The 23,557-nt window shown below is 44.7% G+C and overlaps 1 protein-coding gene across 4 annotated transcripts in view; it reads right to left on the bottom strand.

Moving 5' to 3' along the window:
• Positions 1–23,557, bottom strand: part of LOC115199072 (ankyrin repeat and sterile alpha motif domain-containing protein 1B) — a 310,469-nt gene that overhangs the window by 104,462 nt on the left and 182,450 nt on the right. For all 4 annotated transcript variants that reach the window (XM_029761613.1, XM_029761611.1, XM_029761614.1 and 1 more), the window contains exons 15-16: positions 1,362–2,020; positions 955–1,080 (exon numbers count right to left, since the gene is read on the bottom strand). In XM_029761613.1, coding sequence (XP_029617473.1) covers positions 955–1,080; positions 1,362–2,020 — 785 coding nt within the window. The remainder of the gene's footprint in view (positions 1–954; positions 1,081–1,361; positions 2,021–23,557) is intronic.

The following is a 23,557-nucleotide window of genomic DNA, read 5'->3' as shown; positions in this document are numbered from 1 at the left end:
CATGTGAAAAACTGGGATCATCACAGCCCTACTATACAGCATGTGAAAAACTGGGATCGTCACAGCCCTACTATACAGCATGTGAAAAACTGGGATCATCACAGCCCTACTATACAGCATGTGAAAAAGCCATATGATCATACACATCAATTAGATCACACATGTCAAACACACCCAGTATATTAGCCAATCAGCTTAAGTGTTTTGTTGCTATGTTCAAGAGTGCAGAATCCAGTCTAGAACAAGGCTCTACACTAATGATGATGTTTTGGACTGTAAAGTGGCAATTAGTGAGGTTGATATCTTTCTAATGAATTGTATAGGCTGATTATATGTGTATGGAAGAGGTGGCTTAACGTGTGTGTGTTCCTGGGTGTGAAGCTGGACTCCTTTTCCTGCAAATCTTAACATCGGTCACCTCTCCAAACACACCCAAGAAGAGCATTAGTGGTGGTGTGTGTGTGTCTGTCTGTGTGTGTGAATAGTGTGATCACTGACCAGAAGATCATTTGGCTGCGAGTCAGTGTGTATAATATTTCTCAACAATGGAAATAAACACATGGATCACAATCATGCTTAAAAGTATGTCAGTGGTACCACCACCAGTACACCACCTCCGGACGGACGGACGGACACACTTATGCTTTTCTTGGGATGCCTTTACTCTCTCTCTCTCCATCTCTGCATGCATTTTTCTACCTTTTTTCTTATTCAATCTCCTCTCTTTTCTTAATTTCCTCTCACCTTTTAATTTTTTTTTACTTTATAGAAGAGAAAGTAAAGTAACCTGGACATTCATGTCATTTTTCTCTTGGACCAGAAACGAATTGTGTAGAACAGACAGATAATTGACCACTTCTTAATAGACCACGTCAAATCATTTCTTCTTTGTTTAAGTTCTAGACATGGCATTTCTATCTGACTGAACAGCAGCCACAGCGCTGCTTCTCTCACCTCCTCCCATTCAGCAGTGAAGGAGGGTGTTCTCTCTAGCTGGCCCCCAGGACTGGCGGTGTCCCCTGGGCTAGGGCTTCCTCTCGGCCCCTGGCCCCTAGCCCCCGACCCCCAGTGGTACTCCTCCTGAAAGAGACAGTGAACACACTGTCCATTACATCTACGTTTAACAATGGATCCATCAATTGGATCAATATCATTTATCAAGTTGGACAACTGTCTGTGGCTTGAAGCAAATTCTAAGGTGAGGTTCTGTAACAGTCATTCAGTGTAATAAGCCTGGGGCAGTACTTTTAACCACAATTAATATTACAACTGGCATTTCACAGAAGATAAAGAGGGAATGGTCAAAATAACAGCACTGTTTCTCCATTAAAACGGGATATAAACAGGACAACAGAACGTACCTGTATGGGCGACACAGCCAGCAGGTTGGAGTCAGACTTGGACAGTGACTTGGAGAGCTTTAGGTCCAGCACACTGCGAGGTATGGATCTCATCCTGCCCAGGGTAAAGGCCCTGTCCTCGTACCCAGACGCCGGTGCCCCCTCCCTGGGTCCGCCAGCTCCCGACACACCCCCCCTCACCACCACCGCCTCCCCGTTCCAACCATACGGCGAGGAGGAGGAGGCGCTCTGAGGGTTCTGGTTAACCCGGGTGTGGAAGATGGTGCGATAGACTACCTGAGGTTTGGGGGGTCTGTCGTCTTTGAGGGGGTCTTTGGGGGTCTTCACAGCCAACGCCTCGTTTCCTGTGTGAGGGATAATGAGGGGCGGTGGCAGTCCAATTCCTAATTCAAAGGGCTGGGTTACCGAAGCGAGATTGACGTGGTTACTGAGCGTGGTTACCGGGCTGGTGTGGGGGTCCGAGGGGGTGTGTTTTGGGGCTTTGGGGTTGGTGTTGGAGGTGTAGAGGTGGTAGGGTGTGTCGGGCGTCTCGCAGGCTGGCGAGGAGCCGTGGAGGAGGCCGGCGAACTCTACGGGGACGAGGCTCTGTCGTCGGTCGTCTGGTAGTGGGAGTGTATTGGAAGAGGCGGGGGGAGGGTTCTGCTGGTACGGCCCGTCGTCTGAGGAGAGAAAACACACAAGTTAATGTTGGAGTGCACCACACACACATTCCAGGTCCAACATACATACAGACCCACAGATTGGTTGCACACAGTAACCAATCTTATGAGATCTCTCTCTCTCTCGTGCTAACATGGAGACAGTAAAAGGTGCACCACACCCATACCACAACCATATCACACCCATACCACAACCATATCACAACCATATCACACCCTAACCATACCACACCCATACCACACCATAACCATACCACACCATAACCATACCACACCATAACACACCCATACCACAACCATATCACACCCATACCACACCATAACCATATCACACCCATACCACACCATAACCATACCACACCCATACCACAACCATATCACACCCATACCACAACCATATCACACCCATACCACACCATAACCATACCACACCCATACCACAACCATATCACACCCATACCATAACCATACCACACTACAACCATACCACACCATAACCATTACCATAACCATACCATATCCATACCATATCCATAACCATACCAATCTAGAGAAACACACAGCAATACAGAGGATCTATGTTAAAACAACTAGAGAAAAACACATCAGAATCAGGATTAACCGAGAGAGTTAAAATAAAGGTTAAAAAACAAGAGAGAGAGACAGAGAGAAGAATGATAGAGGGAAACATACATCTGCTGCTGCCCTGTCAAGATGCCGGCTCCTACGGTACACACAACACAACTCCTGACAGGTCTGACACGGCTGCCTGGTCAACATCACTCTGTGTGTGTGTGTGTGTGTGTGTGTGAGAAAAGAGAGAGAGAGACAAAGAGAGCACATGTGTGATGTATCAGTGTGTCTGACCCATTGACTGAGTTCTGTGAGGTGTACTTAGAGCCAAATGGATGCTTTGAGAGAGACAGCCACTGTCTGTGTGCAGTGGGGTGAAAGAGGGATTGGGAGACAATCCAGGAGATTCTTTCTGGTCTAATTCAGAAAGAGAGCTGGCCCGTATATCTATGTATGTATGTGTGTGTGTGTGTGTATATGTATGTATGTATGTGTGTATATGTGTGTGTGTATGTATGTGCGTATGTGTGTGTGTATGTGTGTGTATGTGTGTGTGTATATGTGTGTGTGTATGCGTGTATATGTATGTATGTGTGTGTGTGTATGATTCTGCCCGGGGATGGTGTACAGTTCTATTTAGTCTTTGTGCACGTACAGTGTCATCCTGAGGTCGCTGAGTACATTTTCCTCCAAGCTTTATTGTCCATTCTTTCTATACACTCAATGCCCTACTCCAATATTCACCACAGATTCACAATAAGATTTGAGAGAGATTAAACTCAATAAACAGACAAACAGATATGCAGCCAAACAGAGCTGTGTGAATCAGTGTGTGTAATATCAGTGAGCAAAACTATGATCAGCAGGACAACATGGTCTGTATGTGTGTGTGTGTGTGTATAACCAAGTATAATACTTTGGTGGATACACAGACATTTACACAGTACCATGGTGGATACACAGACATTTACACTGTACCATGGTGGATACATAGACATTTACACAGTACCATGGTGGATAGACAGACAATTACATAGTACCATGGTGGATACACAGACATTTACATAGTACCATGGTGGATACACAGACATTTACATAGTACCATGGTGGATACACAGACAATTACACCGTACCATGGTGGATACACAGACAATTACACAGTACCATGGTGGATGCACAGATAATTACACAGTACCATGGTGGATGCACAGATAATTACACAGTACCATGGTGGATAGACAGATAATTACACAGTACCATGGTGGATACACAGACATTTACTCCATACCATGGTGGAAACAGACATTTACACAGTACGATGGTGGATAGACAGACATTTACACAGTACCATGGAGGATACACAGACATTTACACCGTACCATGGTGGATACCCATACATTTACACCGTACCATGGTGGATACACAGAACCATGGTGGATACACAGACAATTGCACAGTACCATGGTGAATACACAGACATTTACACATTACCATGGTGGATACACAGACATTTACACAGTACCATGGTGGATACACAGGTAATTACACAGTACCATGGTGAATACACAGACATTTACACATTACCATGGTGGATACACAGATATTTACACAGTACCATGGTGGATACACAGACATTTACACCGTACCATGGTGGATACACAGACATTTACACCGTACCATGGTGGATACACATACATTTACACCGTACCATGGTGGATACACAGACATTTACACAGTACCATGGTGGATAGACAGATAATTACACAGTACCATGGTGGATACACAGATAATTACACAGTACCATGGTGGATACACAGATAATTACACAGTACCATGGTGGATACACAGATAATTACACAGTAAAGCTCTGAGAGGGAGACAATGTTACTGGATGTCACATGAGTCTGTTGGTTCTAATAATATAATTGGATAATGTTATGCACATATGCATCTTATAATCTATAAATACATAAAAAGATTAGTCATTAGCTGGATACATCAGGGGAGATGCTGGCGCCAGGAAATGGATGAAGGACTGGTGTGTGTGCGTATGTACACAGTGTATTCAGAAAGTATTCAGACCCCTTGACTTTTTCCACATTTTGTTACATTACAGCCTTATTCTAAAATTGATTAAATTGTTATTTTTCCTTGTCAATCTATACTGCCTTACCAAGCAAAGAGGTAGCAACTGTTCATAGATTGGATCTGAGAAAAATCGCTTTTATTTACCTTGGTTTCACAGCAACTTTATGCAGTTACTGCTAACATGACCCTCCCATTTTCTCCAAAACACAATAGAGGAAGGATACTTATCCACATGATTAAGCATGTATTTAATGTGGCAAAAATGACATGAACTCATTTTCGACCAAATGAGCAGTTACTGCCTTTCTTCTAGGTAGGGCAGTATACACAATACCCCGACATTTTTGAAAATGTATATAAAAAAATAAAAATCTGAAATATCACATTTACATAAGTATTCAGACCCTTTACTCAGTACTTTGTTGAAGCACCTTTGGCATCGATTACAGCCTTGAGTCTTCTTGGGTATGATGCTACAAGCTTGGCACACCTGTATTTGGGGAATTTCTCCCATTCTTCTCAGCAGATCCTCTCAAGCTCTGCCAGGTTGGATGGGGAGTGTCGCTGCACAGCTATTTTCAGGTCTCTCTAGAGATGTTCGATCGGGTTCAAGTCCGGGCTCTGGCTGGGCCACTCAAGGACATTCAGGGACTTGTCCCAAAGCCACTCCTGCGTTGTCTTTGCTGTGAGCTTAGGGTCGTTGTCCTGTTGGAAGGCGAACCTTTGCCCCAGTCTGAGATCCTCAGCGCTAGGGAGCAGGTTTTTATCAAGGATCTCTCTGTACCTTGCTTCATTCATCGTTCCTTCAATCTTGACTAGTCTCCTAGTCCCTGTCGCTGAAAAACATCCCCACAGCATGATGCTGCCACCCCCATGCTGCCACCACCATGTTTCCTCCAGCCGTGATGCTTGGCAATCAGGCCAAAGAGTTCAATCTTGGTTTCATCAGACCAGAGAATCTTGTTTCTCATGGTCTGAGAGTCCTTTAGGGGGCTGTCATGTGCCTTTTACTGAGGAGTGGCTTCCGTCTGGCCACTCTACCATAAAGGCCTGACTGGTGGAGTGCCTCAGAGATGGTTGTCCTTCTGGAAGGTTCTCCCCTTTCCACAGAGGACCTCTGGAGCCCTCTGAAGGGCCTTGGTCACCTCGCTGACCAAGGCCCTTCTCCCCCGATTGCTCAGTTTGGCCGAGCGGCAAGCTCAAGGAAGAGTCTTGGTGGTTCCAAACTTCTTCCATTTAAGAACGATGGAGGCCCCTGTGTTCTTGGGGACCTTCAATGCTGCAGAAATGTTTTGGTACCCTTCCCAGATCTGTGCCTCGACACAATCCTGTCTCGGTGATCTACGGACAATTCTTTCGACCTCATGGCTTGGTTTTTGCTCTGACATGCACTGTCAACTGTGGGACCTTATATAGACAGGTGTGTGCCAACAAAACACATTCCACATTCACAGATGTGACAGACTTAAAATAAAATAAAAATAATAATAATAAAATATATATATATATATATATATATATATATATACACACACACACACACACACACACACACACACATACACATACACATACACATACACACATACACACAAAGAATAATTATAAAAAAAAAATATATATATATATATATAAAACTTGCAGCAGCACTATCAAGGTTCTTATTAGCTATTTCCAGCCTTAGCTGAGACGACGAGCAAATAATTAGTTTTTAGATTTTACAGCACCTTACACAACATGTATCTGCTCATTTCCCTAATCACCCCATTCACTCTGTCCAATTTGAAATATAGTTGAGTAGTGGAGACCAGAGTCTATCAAACTTGGGCTGTCTCTTGCAGAGGTCATAAGTGAGCTTTTCAAGAGGGAAAAAGTCAACAATCTGGTCAATCCACATTTTAAATGTAGGAGAGGTATTAGAGGCCCACAATAGAAGAATACATTTCTTAGCAAAGTATGTAATAGTCATGTATGTAATAGCAAATGTTCTCTGTCAGGATCAAGAACAAAGTCCTGCTGGGCATTAAGAAGATAGATACACGGGGTCATATCAAACTGTACATCTAGTATTTTCTGTGCAGCAGTATGTATAGATTGCCAAAATCTGGCAATCTCTCTACAGCTCCAAAATACATGCATATAGGTTCCACTTTCAGAGGTACATCTACAGTTAGGAGAAATGTCTCTTTTCATTCTATGGAGTCTCAAAAGAGTGTAATAAAATTTGTACAAAAATGTGTAATTAGATTCTTTCATGTTTACATTAGTAGAGGAGCAGTATACCCTGTCGCAAACCTCCGCCCATAACTCATCACTGCTAGTCAGACCAAGGTCCTTTTCCCAGATTATTTTCAAAGGAGTAAAGGAGGAGCCTCCGTTCTCAGAAAGGAGTCTATAGATATAAGATATTTTGCCTTTAATGGATTGTGCTGTGACAAGAAGGGTTTCAACTTCATTCAACTGAGTTTTTAAATGGATCTTGGCACATTGAATTCACTACAGAGCTCTTGAAAGGATTTCAGTGTAGTGGTTTTCTGATGAAATAGGTCTGAAAAGGTCCTGATTCCTAGAGTATGCCAAAGATTAAAGTTGGCATCCCTCAGGGCTTTTGGCAAGTCTCGGTTGCCTACTATAGGCGAGTGAGAACATATTTGGGAGGAAATGCCCAGGTATTTCTTACAGTCCCTCCATGCTAGTAGGGTTTTGGCTATGTTGCTCACTTCACTAAAGTTATTAATGAATATAATTGAGCTTAGGGGCAATGAACCATAGGATTGGGCTTCTATCTGAATCCACGTTGACTCTTGTCTGTTTGTGATCCATGTTAGCATGTTGCGGATTTGGGCAGACCAGTAGTACAATTGAAGGGAGGGAAGGGCAAGACCACCCTTAGATTCAGGTTTCAATAGAGTGGAGAACTTGATCCTAGGTTTTTTATTGCCCCATATAAATTTGGTGATGCTTTGGGTAGTTGTTTTTAAAAAGGAAACTGGGAGATAGCATGGGAGCATCTGAAATAAATAGTTCAGTCTAGGGAGGATGTTCATACGGATGACATTAATTCTTCCTACTAAGCTAATTGGGAGGGAGATCCAGGTTTGGAGATCGTTCTTGATTCGATCCAGGAGTGGAAGATAATTGTCCTTGAAAAGGCTATTCAGATCTGGTGTTATGAAGATCCCAAGGTATTGAAACCCCTGTGTCTTCCATTGGAATGGACATAGTGTCTTCATAGAGCTGGTGAGTGTAATATTGAGAGGGCAGATAGTGGATTTGTTCAAATTTATCTTATAACCTGAAAACTTGCAATACTGAGCAATTGTGTCTAAAATGGGAGGGAGGGATTTCTCAGGGTTGGATATGTAGAGCGAGACATCATCCGCGTAAAGCGAAATCTTGTGCTGCAGGCCGCCTGCAGAAACACCCATAATACTTGGATTGCTCCTTATCAACTCTGCCAGAGGCTCCGCCCCCAACAAGTAGAGCAGGGGGGACAGCGAGCACCCTTGTCTTGGGCCCCGTCCCAAAGGGAATCTGTCAGAGTTCAGTCCGTTAGTAGTCACCATGGCATTTGGATGAGAGTATAGTGATTTGATCCATTTAATAAAGTTTGGGCCCATATTGAACTTTTCTAAGACTGAGAACAGAAAGCTCCACTCCATCCTGTCGAACGCCTTCTCAGCATCCAGTAAAGCCAGCAGGACAGGGGTCTTCTGTGCGTTTACTTGATCAATAATATCAAAATGACGGCGAATGTTATCAGAAGAGTATCTGTCTCTAATAAATCCAGTTTGGTCCGCTTTTATTATTTTGGGAAGAAGAGTGTTTAGTCTTTGGCGAGCAATTTGGTAATTATTTTGTAGTCGAAATCCAACAAGCTTATGGGCCGGAAGGACGAGCAGGATAGAGGGTCCTTGTCTTTTTTGAGCAACACTGTAATGCGAGCTGTGTGCATTGAGCATTGGCATGAAAATAGGGCTAAGCTGGGGCCAAAAAGCTTTCTAGAACTCTCTGGGGAATCCATCTGGGCCTGGGGACTTATTAGGTGGCATGGAGGTAATTGCCTCCAGGACCTCCTCAGGAGTGAAGGGGGAGTTGAGATCTTCTTGGTCGGTCTCTGATAATTTAGGTAACGAGAGTCCCTCTAGGAAGGAGTGGAGTTCTGCCTCCGTGTGTCACACCCTGACCTTAGATTGCCGTTTATTTTATATTTTTGGGGTTAGGTCAGGGTGTGATGTGGGGTGGGCATTCTATGCCTTTCTATGTTTTCTATTTCTTTGTGTTGAGCCGAGTATGGTTCCTAATCAGAGGCAGCTGTCTATCGTTGTCTCTGATTAGGAATCATACTTAGGCAGCCCTTTTTTCCACCTTTAGTTGTGGGATCTTGTTTTTGTATTGCTCAGTGAAGCCTGCAGAACGTGACGTTCGTGTTTCTTTGTTTATTGTTTTTGTATGGTGTTCTGAGTATAATAATACATATTTATCATGAGCACTCAACATGCTGCACCTTGGTCTACTCCTTACGATGATCGTCACACCGTGTGTTTTCTCTCAGAGGTATATAGTTTGCAGTAAAAATCATGAAAAGTTAAATGTATCTTTTTTGGGTCATATGTGACCTCGTCCTCTGCTGTTCGGATAGCCATGATTGTACGCTCTGACTGCTCTTTTTTTAATTGGTAAGCAAGCGATCTACTCGGCCTATTGCTATACTCATGGTATTTCTGTTTAGTAAAGAAAACTTTTTTTATCTCCCGAGTATATTCCAAATTCAGTTTGGCTTTGGCTGCTTTAAGTTGACTCCAGGAGGTGCTGTCTGGGGAATGTTTATGTACTTTTTCACAGCGTTCCAGCTCCCTTTCAAGATCTAGCCTGTGTGCTTCCATTGCTTTTTTCTTAGAGGAAGCATTGCAATTAGATGACCTCTTAGTGTGGCTTTAGCAGCGTCCCACATTGTGGCCAGAGAAACAGGAGAATCTTTGTTGTCTTGTGTGTAGTTGTCTATCCATGTAGTTACCAATGTATGGAACGCTTTGTTTGATAACATGGAGGTGTTGAATTTCCAGCTCTTTGACCTTGGGATGTTTTTGCAGAGGTCAAAGCGGAGGTGGACAAAGGCGTGATCTGAAAGTGCTATGGGTCCGATTGTACACGTGGCTGAATTTTTGAAACTCTTTGGGATAAAAATGTAATCTATACGGGAGTAGGTGTTATGGACATTAGAGTAGTATGTATAGTCCATAGATGAGCTATTAGTCTCTCTCCAGATATCTATCAGTCCCATCTCTTTAGTAAGAGACTTCAACATCTTTGCAGATTATTTTTCAGAGTAAAGTACGTTATTTTACTCAGTTCTGTGTCCTGCGCCTGACTCCGTCCTCCCCTCTGCACAACTGACACTTGACAACGTCTCCCCCTCCCCACCAAAGAAATGCCTCATCCTCTCCTCTCCGCATTGAGTAAATGACAACGTAGCCCCCGTCCAGACCACATTAAAAGAGGGAGAAAATAAAATCAATAGCCCAGCCTACATATACCTCCCCCAAGGGAACCACAAGTAATAATAGCAACAAGAAAAGGGAAATAAAAATAGGCTGAAACGTTAGTAGGCCTAGGTTAGGCTATAGAGCCTATCCCTCTCAGCTAAAGGAAAATAAATATAGATTAGACGGCTATAATGACATTTAGCGGGGCGGGTGGGTCTTTGGATGTCGGCTATATGTTGTCTTTCCTCCTTTAGTAATAACAGTAATCGCATTTAGTCATTGGTCCATTTCTCATTGACCAGGATTGTCTTTCAAAAAACGTTTTGCCTCTTCGGGAGTTTTGAAGTGTCGCAGGGCTCCTTGGTGAAGAATTCTGAGCTCGTTTGGGTATTTGAATCCCCTAAAGATGCTTCGGTCAATGGAGTATTTTTTCATCTCGTCAAACTCTCGGCGCTTTCGGCGTATTCCAGCTGACAGGTCCTGATGTAAAGTGAGTTTGGCCTTTCCCACTGTAATGGTGTTGATTTTCGCCACCTGTAGGACTCGTTCCTTGTCGGTGAATCTCAGGAAACGTATGGTGATTGGGCGCGGTGGTTGTCTGGCTGCTGGTGGGGGCCTCAATGCTCGGTGAGCTCTCTTGAGTTCTATGGGCCTGTCGGTGGACAGGTGGAGCCACTCGGGAAGTTTGTCTTGCAGGTAGCAGATCAGTGGCATGTTTCCCTCTTATTTTTGGCCCAGATTTAATAGAACACAATTATTCCTTCGCCCCCTGTTTTCCAGGTCCTCTGTTTTCTCTTCCAGATGCTCTACTTTCTTTTTAGCATATGCTATTGTTTCCATGGCGTCTGTCAATAAGTTTTTATGGATAGGATTCACCCCTCTGCCACGTACAGGCGCCCTGCGTTTATGGTTATCTTGTTGTTGATGTCAGGCAAAGCATTTTCCAGGATAGTCACCTTGCCTCCTATCACACTGAGCTTAATGTTGAGTTCTGTACATTGGGATCTCAGCTCAGAAAGGATGTCTTCGACAGAGTGCGAGGTTGGCATTCGTTGGGCCTTGGGGGGGAACGGGTCCTCTTGCTCCTGGCTAATGGCGCTAGCTATTTCTGAAGCTAGCTGCTTCTTGGAGGCTTATTTCGTCGCTAATGATCGAGTCCGGGTAAAAATGTCACCTGTAATGTCGCCTTTTGTAGCCGCCATGACTTTTTGACTAAAGCTAAAGGAGTTTAAACTTGAGGTGGAGGTAAGATTAGGAATTGGAAACTACTTGGGCGGAGCTCTTAGTTCATACGGCCATCTCATTCAAGGGTCAAGTGATCCCCCCCCCTCATAGCAATTCTAATCAATATTCTAATACATTTTAGAATAAGGCTATAACGTAACAAAATGTGGAAAAAGTCAAGGGGTCTGAATACTTTCAGAATGAACTGTATATATACAGTATATAGAGACAGAGCGAGAGACAGACAGAGTGAGAGACAGAGTGAGAGACAGACAGTCAGAGCGAGAGAGACAAACAGAGCGAGAGAGACAGACAGAGCGAGAGAGACAGACAGAGCGAGAGAGACAGACAGAGCCCGACAGAGCGAGAGAGACAGACAGAGCGAGAGAGACAGACAGACAGAGTGAGAGAGACAGACAGACAGAGTGAGAGAGACAGACAGACAGACAGACAGACAGTGAGAGAGACAGACAGACAGACAGACAGACAGACAGACAGACAGACAGACAGTGAGAGAGACAGACACAGACAGACAGAGTGAGAGAGACAGACAGAGCGAGAGAAACAGACAGACAGACAGACAGAAAGAGGGAGAGAGGCAGACAGAGCGAGAGAGACAGACAGAAAGAGGGAGAGAGGCAGACAGAGCGAGAGAGACAGACAGACAGAGCGAGAGAGACAGACAGAGCGAGAGAGACAGAGCGAGAGAGACAGACAGACAGACAGAGCGAGAGAGACAGACAGACAGACAGAGCGAGAGAGACAGACAGACAGACAGAGCGAGAGAGACAGACAGACAGACAGAGCGAGAGAGACAGACAGACAGACAGAGCGAGAGAGACAGACAGACAGACAGACAGACAGACAGACAGACAGACAGAGCGAGAGAGACAGACACAGACAGACAGACAGACAGAGCGAGAGAGACAGACAGACAGACAGACACAGACAGACAGACAGACAGAGCGAGAGAGACAGACAGAGCGAGAGAGACAGACAGACAGACAGACAGACAGACAGAGCGAGAGAGACAGACAGACAGACAGACAGACAGACAGAGCGAGAGAGACAGACAGACAGACAGACAGAGCGAGAGAGACAGACAGACGGACAGACAGAGCGAGAGAGACAGACAGACGGACAGACAGACAGACAGACAGAGCGAGAGAGACAGACAGACGGACAGAGCGAGAGAGACAGACAGACAGACAGAGCGAGAGAGACAGACAGACAGACAGACATACAGACAGAGCGAGAGAGACAGACAGACAGAGCGAGAGAGACAGACAGAGCGAGAGAGACAGACAGAGCGAGAGAGACAGACAGACAGACAGACAGACAGACAGACAGAGCGAGAGAGACAGACAGACAGACAGACAGACAGACAGACAGAGCGAGAGAGACAGACAGACAGACAGACAGAGCGAGAGAGACAGACAGACGGACAGACAGAGCGAGAGAGACAGACAGACAGACAGACAGAGCGAGAGAGACAGACAGACAGACAGACAGAGCGAGAGAGACAGACAGACAGACGGACGGACAGACAGACAGACAGAGTGAGAGAGACAGACAGACAGACAGAGCGAGAGAGACAGACAGACAGACAGACAGAGCGAGAGAGACAGACAGACATACAGACAGACAGACAGACAGAGCGAGAGAGACAGACAGACAGACAGACAGAGCGAGAGAGACAGACAGACGGACAGACAGAGCGAGAGAGACAGACAGACGGACAGACAGACAGAGCGAGAGAGACAGACAGACGGACAGAGCGAGAGAGACAGACAGACAGACAGACAGAGCGAGAGAGACAGACAGACAGACAGACAGACAGAGCGAGAGAGACAGACAGACAGACAGAGCGAGAGAGACAGACAGAGCGAGAGAAACAGACAGAGCGAGAGAGACAGACAGACAGAGCGAGAGAGACAGACAGACAGACAGACAGACAGACAGACAGACAGACAGAGCGAGAGAGACAGACAGACAGACAGACAGACAGACAGACAGACAGAGCGAGAGAGACAGACAGACAGACAGACAGACAGAGCGAGAGAGACAGACAGACGGACATACAGAGCGAGAGAGACAGACAGACAGACAGACAGAGCGAGAGAGACAGCCAGACAGACAGACAGACAGACAGACAGACAGACAGACAGACAGGAGAGCGAGAGAGCAGCGGTTTGTGTGTGCGCATCTGTGTGTCTCAGTGGGCAATGCTCTCTCTCCCTGGCTGTTGTCAGTGTGTGTTAAGACTGTGTACCAGCCCCTCCCACTGATAAGCATCACAACACCAACACTCCCAGAGCAAGAGAGAGAGAGACAGAGAGAGAGCAAGAAAAAACAATTCAAGTGGGAGAGAGATAAGGAAGACGAGAGACAGACCACAGAAAGAGAGAGAGAGAGACAGAGAGAGAGAGAGAGAGAGAGATAGACCGAGGGAGAGAGAGAGACAGAGAGAGAGACAGAGATAGACCGAGAGAGACAGAGAGAGACAGAGAGAGAGAGATAGACCGAGGGAGAGAGAGAGCGACAGAGAGAGAGACAGAGATAGAGAGAGACAGAGAGAGAGACAGAGATAGACCGAGGGAGAGAGAGAGACAGAGAGAGAGACAGAGATAGACCGAGGGAGAGAGAGAGACAGAGAGAGAGACAGAGAGAGAGACAGCGATAGACCGAGAGAGAGACAGAGAGAGCAAGACAGAGAGAGACAGAGAGAGCGAGACAGAGAGACAGAGAGCAAGAGAGAGAGAAAGAGAGAATCACTAAAACAATACAGGAATACACTACGGAAAAAGAAGGAACAGCACGTCAGAAATCAGCTCAATGTAATTGAAGAATCCATAGAATCTAACCACTTCTGGGAAAATTGGAAAACTCTAAACAAACAACAACACAAAGAGTTATCTATCCAAAAATGATGTATGGATAAACCACCTCCAATCTTTTTGGCCCTATAACAAAGAACAAACCGCAAAAACATACACATGATTAAATACAAATCTTAGAATCAACTATTAAAAACTACCAGAACCCCACTGGATTCTCCAATTACATTGAATGAACTACAGGACAAAATACAAACCCTCCAACCCAAAAAGGCCTGTGGTGTTGATGGTATCCTGAATAATAAAATATACAGACCACAAATTCTAATTGGATATACTTAAACTCTTTAACATCATCCTCAGCTCTGGCACCTTCCCTAATATGTGGAAGCAAGGACTGATCACCCCAATCCACAAAGGTGGAGACAAATTTGACCCCAATAATTACCGTGGGATATGCGTCAACAGCAACCTTTGGAAAATACTATGCATTATCATTAACAGCAGACGCGTACATATCCTCAGTGAAAACAATGTACTGAGCAAAAGTCAAATTGGCTTTTTCCCAAATTACCGTACGACAGACCACATATCCCCCCTGGACTCCCTAATTGACAAACAAACAAACCAAAACAAAGGCAAAGGCTTCTCATGCTTTGTTGATTTCCAAAAAGCTTTTGACTCAATATGGCATGGTCTTCTGTACAAATTGATGGAAAGTGGTGTTCGGGGAAAAACATACAACATTATAAAATCTATGTACACAAACAACAAGTGTGCAGTTAAAATTGGCAAAAAACACACATTTCTTCCCAGAGGGCCGTGAGGCACCGGGCCTCACCCTACTAGAATCTGAAGTCAAATGTCTACGGTTTGCTGATGATCTGGTGCTTCTGTCCCCAAACAAGGAGGGCCTACAGCAGCACCTAGATCTTCTGCACACATTCTGTCAGACCTGGGCCCTGACAGTAATTCTCATTAAGACAAAAATAATGGTGTTCCAAAAAAGGTCCCGTTGTCAGGACCACGAATACAATTTCCATCTGGACACCTTTGCCCTAGAGCACACAAAAAACTATACATACCTCAGCCTAAACATCAGCGGCAGAAGTAACTTCCACAAAGCTGTGAAAGATCTGAGAGAAGGGCCTTCTACGCCATCAAAAGGAACATCAAATTAGACATACCTATTAGGATCTGGCTAAAAATACTTGAATCACTTATAGAACCCATTGCCCTTTATGGTCGTGAGGTCTGGGGTCCACTCACCAAACAAAAATTAACAAAAATTGGACAAACACCAAATTGAGACTCTACATGCAGGTTTCTGCAAAAATATCCTCTGTGTACAATGTAAAACACCAAATAATGCATGCAGAGAAGAATTAGGCCGATACCCGCTAATTATCAAAATCCAGAAAAGAGTCGTTAAATTCTACAACCACCTAAAAGGAAGCGATTCCCAATCCTTCCATAACAAAGCCATCACCTACAGAGAGATGAACCTGGAGAAGAGTCCCCTAAGCAAGCTGGTCCGGGGGCTCTATTCACAAACACAAACAGACCCCCAGGACAGCAACACAATTAGACTCAACCAAATCATGAGAAAACAAAAAGATAAATACTTGACACATAGGAAAGAATTAACAACAAAAAACTGAGCAAACTAGAAGGCTATTTGACACTAAACAGAAAGTACACAGTGGCAGAATACCTGACCACTGTGACTGACCCAAGGTTAAGGAAATCTTTGACTATGTACAGACTCAGTGAGCATAGCCTTGCTATTGAGAAAGGCCGCCATAGCCTGTCTTCTCTTGAGAGCCAGGTCTGCCTATGTGGACACTGCCCACAAAATGAGGTGGAAACTGAGCTGCACTTCCTAACCTCCTGCCAAATGTATGACCAAATTAGAGACACATATTTCCCTCAGATTACACAGACCCAGAAAGAATTAGAAAACAAATCCAATTTTGATAAACTTCCATATCTATTGGGTGAAATACCACAGTGTGTCATCACAGCAGCAAGATGTGTGACCTGTTGCCACAAGAAAAGGGCAACCGGTGAAGAACAAACACCATTGTAAATACAACCCATATTTATGTTGATTTATTTTCCCTTTTGTACTTAACTTTTGTACATCGTTACAACACTGTATATAGACATAATGACATTAGAAATGTCTCTATTCCTTTGGAACTATTGTGAGTGTAATGTTTACTGTCCATTTTTTATTATTTATTTCACTTTTGTTCACTATCTATTTCAGTTGCCAAGAAAGCCCCTTAAATCAAATCGAGAGAGAGAGAGAGAGAGAGAGAGAGAGAGAGAGAGAGAGAGAGAGAGAGAGAGAGAGAGAGAGAGAGAGAGAGAGAGAGAGAGAGAGAGAGAGGGGTAACAGTTGATCTAGAAACAGTAGAAAGAACAGCGGAGGTGAACGGAGGTAAAGGACAAACGATCCACACACGTAGGGAGGAGAGGAGAAAACTACTGTTCAGCCCGGAATCAAAACTGATCCATCCATATAAACACAGCATGAGTCAGATGGAGGAGAGAGAGACCTCAACTTGGATAGACAAATCTCTCTCTCTTTATTCTGTCCTCTGTGTGTGTGTCTTACCTCAGGTCACCACCTGCTTCACATACTGACTCACACTACTGAAATATGCTTACAAGTGCACACCCAGTGTTACAAGTGCATACCCAGTCTTACAAGTGCACACCCAGTCTTACAAGTGCACACTCAGTCTTACAAGTGCACACTCAGTCTTACAAGTGCACACTCAGTCTTACAAGTGCACACTCAGTCTTACAAGTGCACACTCAGTCTTACAAGTGCACACCCAGTCTTACAAGTGCACACCCAGTCTTACAAGTACACACCCAGTCTTACAAGTGCACACCCAGTCTTACAAGTGCACACCCAGTCTTACAAGTGCACACCCAGTCTTACAAGTACACACCCAGTCTTACAAGTGCACACCCAGTCTTACAAGTGCACACCCAGTCTTACAAGTGCACACCCAGTCTTACAAGTGCACACCCAGTCTTACAAGTACACACCCAGTCTTACAAGTGCACACCCAGTCTTACAAGTGCACACCCAGTCTTACAAGTGCACACCCAGTCTAAGTGCACACCAGTCTTACAAGTACACACCAGTCTTACAAGTGCACACCCAGTCTTACAAGTACACACCCAGTCTTACAAGTACACACCCAGTCTTACAAGTGCACACCCAGTCTTACAAGTACACACCCAGTCTTACAAGTGCACACCCAGTCTTACAAGTACACACCCAGTCTTACAAGTACACACCCAGTCTTACAAGTGCACACCCAGTCTTACAAGTACACACCCAGTCTTACAAGTGCACACCCAGTCTTACAAGTGCACACCCAGTCTTACAAGTACACACCCAGTCTTACAAGTACACACCCAGTCTTACAAGTGCACACCCAGTCTTACAAGTACACACCCAGTCTTACAAGTACACACCCAGTCTTACAAGTACACACACAACAGGACCTGATAGTGCTCCTGTTGCACCACACAGCATACCTGCATACCTCTCGGTACATGCATAGGCGCACACACACACACACACAGGCGTAGTCTTCCTGTTGACAGTTAACCACGGTAACGTATGTGTATTAATGTGTGTGTAAGTTCTCACGCATACGTGTGTGTGTGTGTGTGTGTGTGTGTGTGTGTGTGTGTGTGTGTGTGTGTGTGTGTGTGTGTGTGTGTGTGTGTGTGAGAGAGAGACAGACAACTGCAGGCTCTTACTGTAATGTATTTACAATTCCAGAAACAGAGTTAAACCACCACATAATGGCCTTCTCTTCCATGACCCTCCCTCCCTCCCACAACAATATTATTCTACCACTCTTACAGGAAAGAGAGAGAGAGGATGAAAATGGATGATAAAAAAAGGCGAGAGAATGCCCTTTTCTCCTCACTCTTCCTGTCCTGCCCTCTTCCCTCGCTTTTTTGCTCTCTCTTCCTGTTCTGCCCTCTTCCCTCGCTTTTCTCCTCTCTCTTCCTGTCCTGCCCTCTTCCCTCGCTTTTCTCCTCTCTCTTCCTGTCCTGCCCTCTTCCCTCGCCTTTTCTCTTCCGTCCTGGCCAGGAGCGATTGCACGCCCCCGCCCCAGCGGGATTAAAGAGGACACGTTTAATTGCTTGTTAACAAATGTTTACTGCGCCGTACTGAGCAGTCACCCGTTTCCTGCCAAGTATAGACCTCCATTACTCTGAGGCTGCTGTCGGAGCGACACTGGGCTGGAAGGAGGGAGAGACAGAGAGAGACAGGAGGGAGAGACAGAGAGAGACAGGAGGGAGAGACAGAGAGAGACAGGAGGGAGAGACAGAGAGAGACAGGAGGGAGAGACAGAGAGAGACAGGAGGGAGAGACAGAGAGAGACAGGAGGGAGAGACAGAGAGAGACAGGAGGGAGAGAGAGAGAGAGAGAGAGAGAGAAAGGAGGGAGAGACAGAGAGAGACAGGAGGGAGAGACAGAGAGAGACAGGAGCGAGAGACAGAGAGAGACAGGAGGGAGAGAGAGAGACAGGAGGGAGAGACAGAGAGAGACAGGAGCGAGAGACAGAGAGAGACAGGAGGGAGAGAGAGAGACAAGAGGGAGAGACAGAGAGAGATAGGAGGGAGAGACAGAGAGAGACAGGAGGGGAGAACAGAGAGAGACAGGAGGGAGAGACAGAGAGAGACAGGAGCGAGAGACAGAGAGAGACAGGAGGGAGAGACAGAGAGAGAAACAGAGAGAGAAAGGAGGGAGAGACAGAGAGAGACAGGAGGGAGAGACGGAGAGAGAAAGGAGGGAGAGACAGAGAGACAGGAGGTAGAGACAGAGAGAGACAGGAGGGAGAGACAGAGAGAGACAGGAGGGAGAGACAGAGAGAGACAGGAGGGAGAGACAGAGAGAGACAGGAGGGAGAGACAGAGAGAAACAGGAGGGAGAGACAGAGAGAGACAGGAGGGAGAGACAGAGAGAGACAGGAGGGAGAGAGAGAGAGACAGGAGGGAGAGAGAGAGAGACAGGAGGGAGAGACAGAGAGAGAAAGGAGGGAGAGACAGAGAGAGACAGGAGGGAGAGACAGAGAGAGACAGGAGGGAGAGACAGAGAGAGATAGGAGGGAGAGACAGAGAGAGACAGGAGGGAGAGACAGAGAGAGACAGGAGGGAGAAAATGATGGGGGAACTAAGTGACAGACAGATCACTGATCAAATGATCTCAAAGGTTTTTTCAAAAGACATTTTCTCAACAACAAATATCAACACAATATGAGTTCTGTCAGTCCATAGAGAAAACCCCAGACATGCATGCACATACCGGTAGACATGCACACGCTCAATTTCATTACATTTCTAATACATTGGGGTGTTATCCTGTCTAAGGGGGGGAACAATATCTGATACAATCTTGTTTATTTTTATATCTCGGGCGCGGTGACTCGTTGAGCTTATTAAAAACTACAGAGCAATATCAGACGTGTCTGTCATCCTTTAGATGAAAGGGGCCTGCCTGGCTGCTTTATGAATTATGATTTGCTTTGTGCTGCTGCAGCCTTACGCTAGGCTAATGGTGCTAGGCTAATGGTGCTAGGCTAATGGTGCTAGGCTAATGGCGCTAGGCTAATGGCGCTAGGCTAATGGCGCTAGGCTAATGGCGCTAGGCTAATGGCGCTAGGCTAATGGCGCTAGGCTAATGGCGCTAGGCTAATGCTACACTAACAAGTTACTTGATGTAAAAAGCTCTTCTAAGTGAGAGACTTCTGCTAATGTAGGAGGAATTCCTTGGTCTTACCTGAGCTCTGAGGCTTTTGTTAGCGCCCAGAGCTAGTGCCTTAGCAAGAAACATTAAAAAGCCATAACCTAGCCTGCAACAAAGTTTTAGCGTTACATGCTAAAAGCAATACATATCTTCCATTTAAAGTGCTAGCGTCTCGCTAACAGGTGTAAACAGGTCTTCCATAGCAGCACCAGTCACCTCAGGGGGGAGAAGAAAGATGAAAGTAGATGCTTGTTGTTGTGTAGGCTACATTATTTCATGTGTGATAGCCCTGAGAATCAATCTAGACTACCTAGACCGAAAGGGGAACCACAGGGACTGTGAGGAGATATTGAATTCACACTTTCATTTTTACTCTATGTATGCTACGATATCACCACGGCAACCAGTTTATCTCCCACTGGCAGTGGGTAACCCGTTTGTATATATAATACATACACAGTGAGGGGAAAAGTATTTGATCCCCTGCTGATTTTGTATGTTTGCCCACTGACAAAGAAATGATCAGTCTATCATTTTAATGGTAGGTTTATTTGAACAGTGAGAGAAAGAATAACAACAAAAAAATCCAGAAGAACACATGTCAAAAATGTTATAAAATGATTTGCATTTTAATGAGGGAAATAAGTATTTGACCCCTCTGCAAAACATGACTTAGCGGCAAAATTTTTGTCCCACTCCTTTTTGCAGATCTTTCCAAAGTTTGGGGGGGGGGGGGGGGTACTGTCACGTCCTGACCAGTAAAGGGGTCATTTGTCATTGCAGTATGGTCAGGGCATGTTATTTTTGTGTGTTTTGGGTTGGTTTATTTAGAGGGGATTTGTTCTAGTTTTCATTTTCTATGTTCGTTTTCTATGTGTGGCCGAGTATGGTTTCCAATCAGAGGCAGGTTTCTTCGTTGTCTCTGATTGGAAGCCATACTTAGGCAGCCCTTTTTTCCTTCGGGTTTGTGGGTGGTTGTTTTCGGTATAGCCTATGTGCCTTACGGAACTGTTTTGTCATTTGTTTATTTTGTTTGAGTGTTCTCTCTAAATAAAGTAAGAAGATGAGCACTATACCCGCTGCGCCTTGGTCTGTCCCTTACAACGCATATGACACAGTGTCTGGTGGAAAGCAGACTAAAACAGGTTTTGCCTGCGCTTAGCTCCATTCCGTTTCATCCGGAAAACTCCCCCCTTGTTAATGATTACAATCATACCCATGACATGAAGCAGCCACCACTATGCTTGAAAATATGGAGCATTTTTGCAGTTTTACTTAATGCTTTGTTGCAAACAAGATGCATGTTTTGGAATATTTTTATTCTGTAAATTATGTTAGTATTGTGGAGTAACTACAATGTTGTTGATCCATCCTCAGTTCTCCTATTACAGCCATTAAACTCTAACTGTTTTAAAGTCACCATTGGCCTCATTGTGAAATCCCTGAGCGGTTTCCTTCCTCTCAGGCAACTGAGTTAGGATGGACGCCTCTATCTTGCAGTCACTGGGTATATTGATACACCCCCAAAGTGTAATTAATAACATGCTTAAAGGGATATTCAATTTCTGCTTTTTTTTATTTTGACCCATTTACCAATAGGTGCCTTTCTTTGCGAGGCATTGGAAAACCTCCTTGGTCTTTGTGGTAGAATCTGGGTTTGAAATTCACTGCTTGACTGAGGGACCTTACAGATAATTGTATGTGTGAGGTACAGAGCTGAGGTAGACATTCACAAATCATGTTAAACTCTATTATTGTACAGAGTGAGTCAATGCAACTTCATATGTGACTTGTTAAGCACATTTTTACTCCTGAACGTATTTAGGCTTACCATAACAAAGAGGTTGAATACTTACTGACCCATTACATTTCAGCTATTTATTTTTCATTAATTTGTAAAACATTTTGAAAAACATAATTCCACTTTGACATTATGGGGTACTGTGTGTAGGCCAATGACCAAACAAATCTAAATTCAATTCATTTTAAAGCCAGGCTGTGACACATAAAAATGTGGAAAAATCAAGGGGTGTGAATACTTTCTGAAGACCCTGTACATGCCTATGGGAATGTGTGTGTGCCCTGAAGATAATATGTGTGGGTTCTGTGCAGTGCCTTCCCATTGGTGGTTTAAAGGTTATCAGTGGAGTCTCTTAATGACACTGCTGGGCACTCCAATGTTCATTAAGCGTTCAATTAAACCATCCACTGACAGTGCCTCAGGGGGAGACAGAGAGCTACGTGTACCACCTCATCATAGAGGAGTGTCGGGCCATCACCGACGCACTGCCATTCTATTCTCCATAAGTTGGTTTTAATCTTTTCTACCTTAACCTGCCCTGTCCGGCCATACATTGTTTTGTTCTATACTATTGCATGTGTTCTATACATATCTACTCAAATATATTTGAGTTAGTGCAGTTCGACGAATGTTGTTTTTCTCTTCGCCATACGTTGGTTAGCATAGAAAACCTCTAGCTTTGCCTGATGGTTTGAGATGTGTGAAGGGGTTAGAATGTCCTCTGTGGAAAAGTTCCATTCCTCTCTACTCTACTGAACTGCCCTCTATTCAGTTCTCCTGTCAGAGGCTCTAGACATGAGTCACCATAACCTGCAGTCAGTCAGTCCATAAAGACACCTCAGAGGAAGATTACAGAGAGACAAAAGAGAGAGAACGACAGAGGAGTCCTCTTTTGTTCCTCAATACATGTGGGAGAGAAAGATAGAGGGAAGAAGAGACCCATTAGGCAAAAACTGGTTGACTCAACGCTGTTTCCATGTCATTTCAACAAACAAAATCCAATGTGATGACATTGAATCAATGTGGTAAACTGATTGGATTTGCAAAGAGGCATCAACTTAAGGGAACTTTCTCTTTTTTTCACCTAACTTTTAACCTAAATCCAATGACATGGTGAATTTTTTGTTGATTTCACGTGTAATTCACGTTAGTTGACAACTCAACCAAATGTAAATCAAAATGAGATGTCGAAATGAGGGGCAGACAGGCAGGTCAGTTAGTAATCAGTCTAGGAATGGATGAATTCATACATCAGCCCCAAATACACACACATGCTATAGACCAATCAGAACCCTGCTTACTGCAATTACAAAATCATGGACAGAGCAGAAAACGGTGCGGGAAGCGCAGCTTGACAAAACAAACGTTTCTTTAGAGAGAAGGTGTGATCAAAAAGGGTCCGGTTCTCTTTAATAAAACTCTTCATTAGAATCTCAGTGGGAGATAACGGCACTGCTTTATTACTGCCTTCGCGCTAGCTGGGGACTCTCTCTTCCTTGGTGCTCACTCACATCCACAGAATTCACACCCATCTTCCTCGTTGAGATACGCCCCCGTTGGAGAAAGCCAATAGCGTCAGTCTTGGTCAGATTTTCATTCTGCTGATGTTATTGTCTGTTGTGTGTGATGATGTCATCTTGTAAAGTGTACCTTTAACTGACTGCCTCATTCAAAGGAGGTGTACACTGTGTGATTTTCTACACCTAGCCACACTGCAGCCAGAGGTAGAGTGCGGTG

This window comes from Salmo trutta, chromosome 8, assembly GCF_901001165.1.
Source record: "Salmo trutta chromosome 8, fSalTru1.1, whole genome shotgun sequence".
In the NCBI taxonomy this organism is placed as follows: domain Eukaryota; kingdom Metazoa; phylum Chordata; class Actinopteri; order Salmoniformes; family Salmonidae; genus Salmo; species Salmo trutta.
Note: the sequence above shows the minus strand (reverse complement) of the source record. Positions and strands in the feature narration are given on the sequence as shown.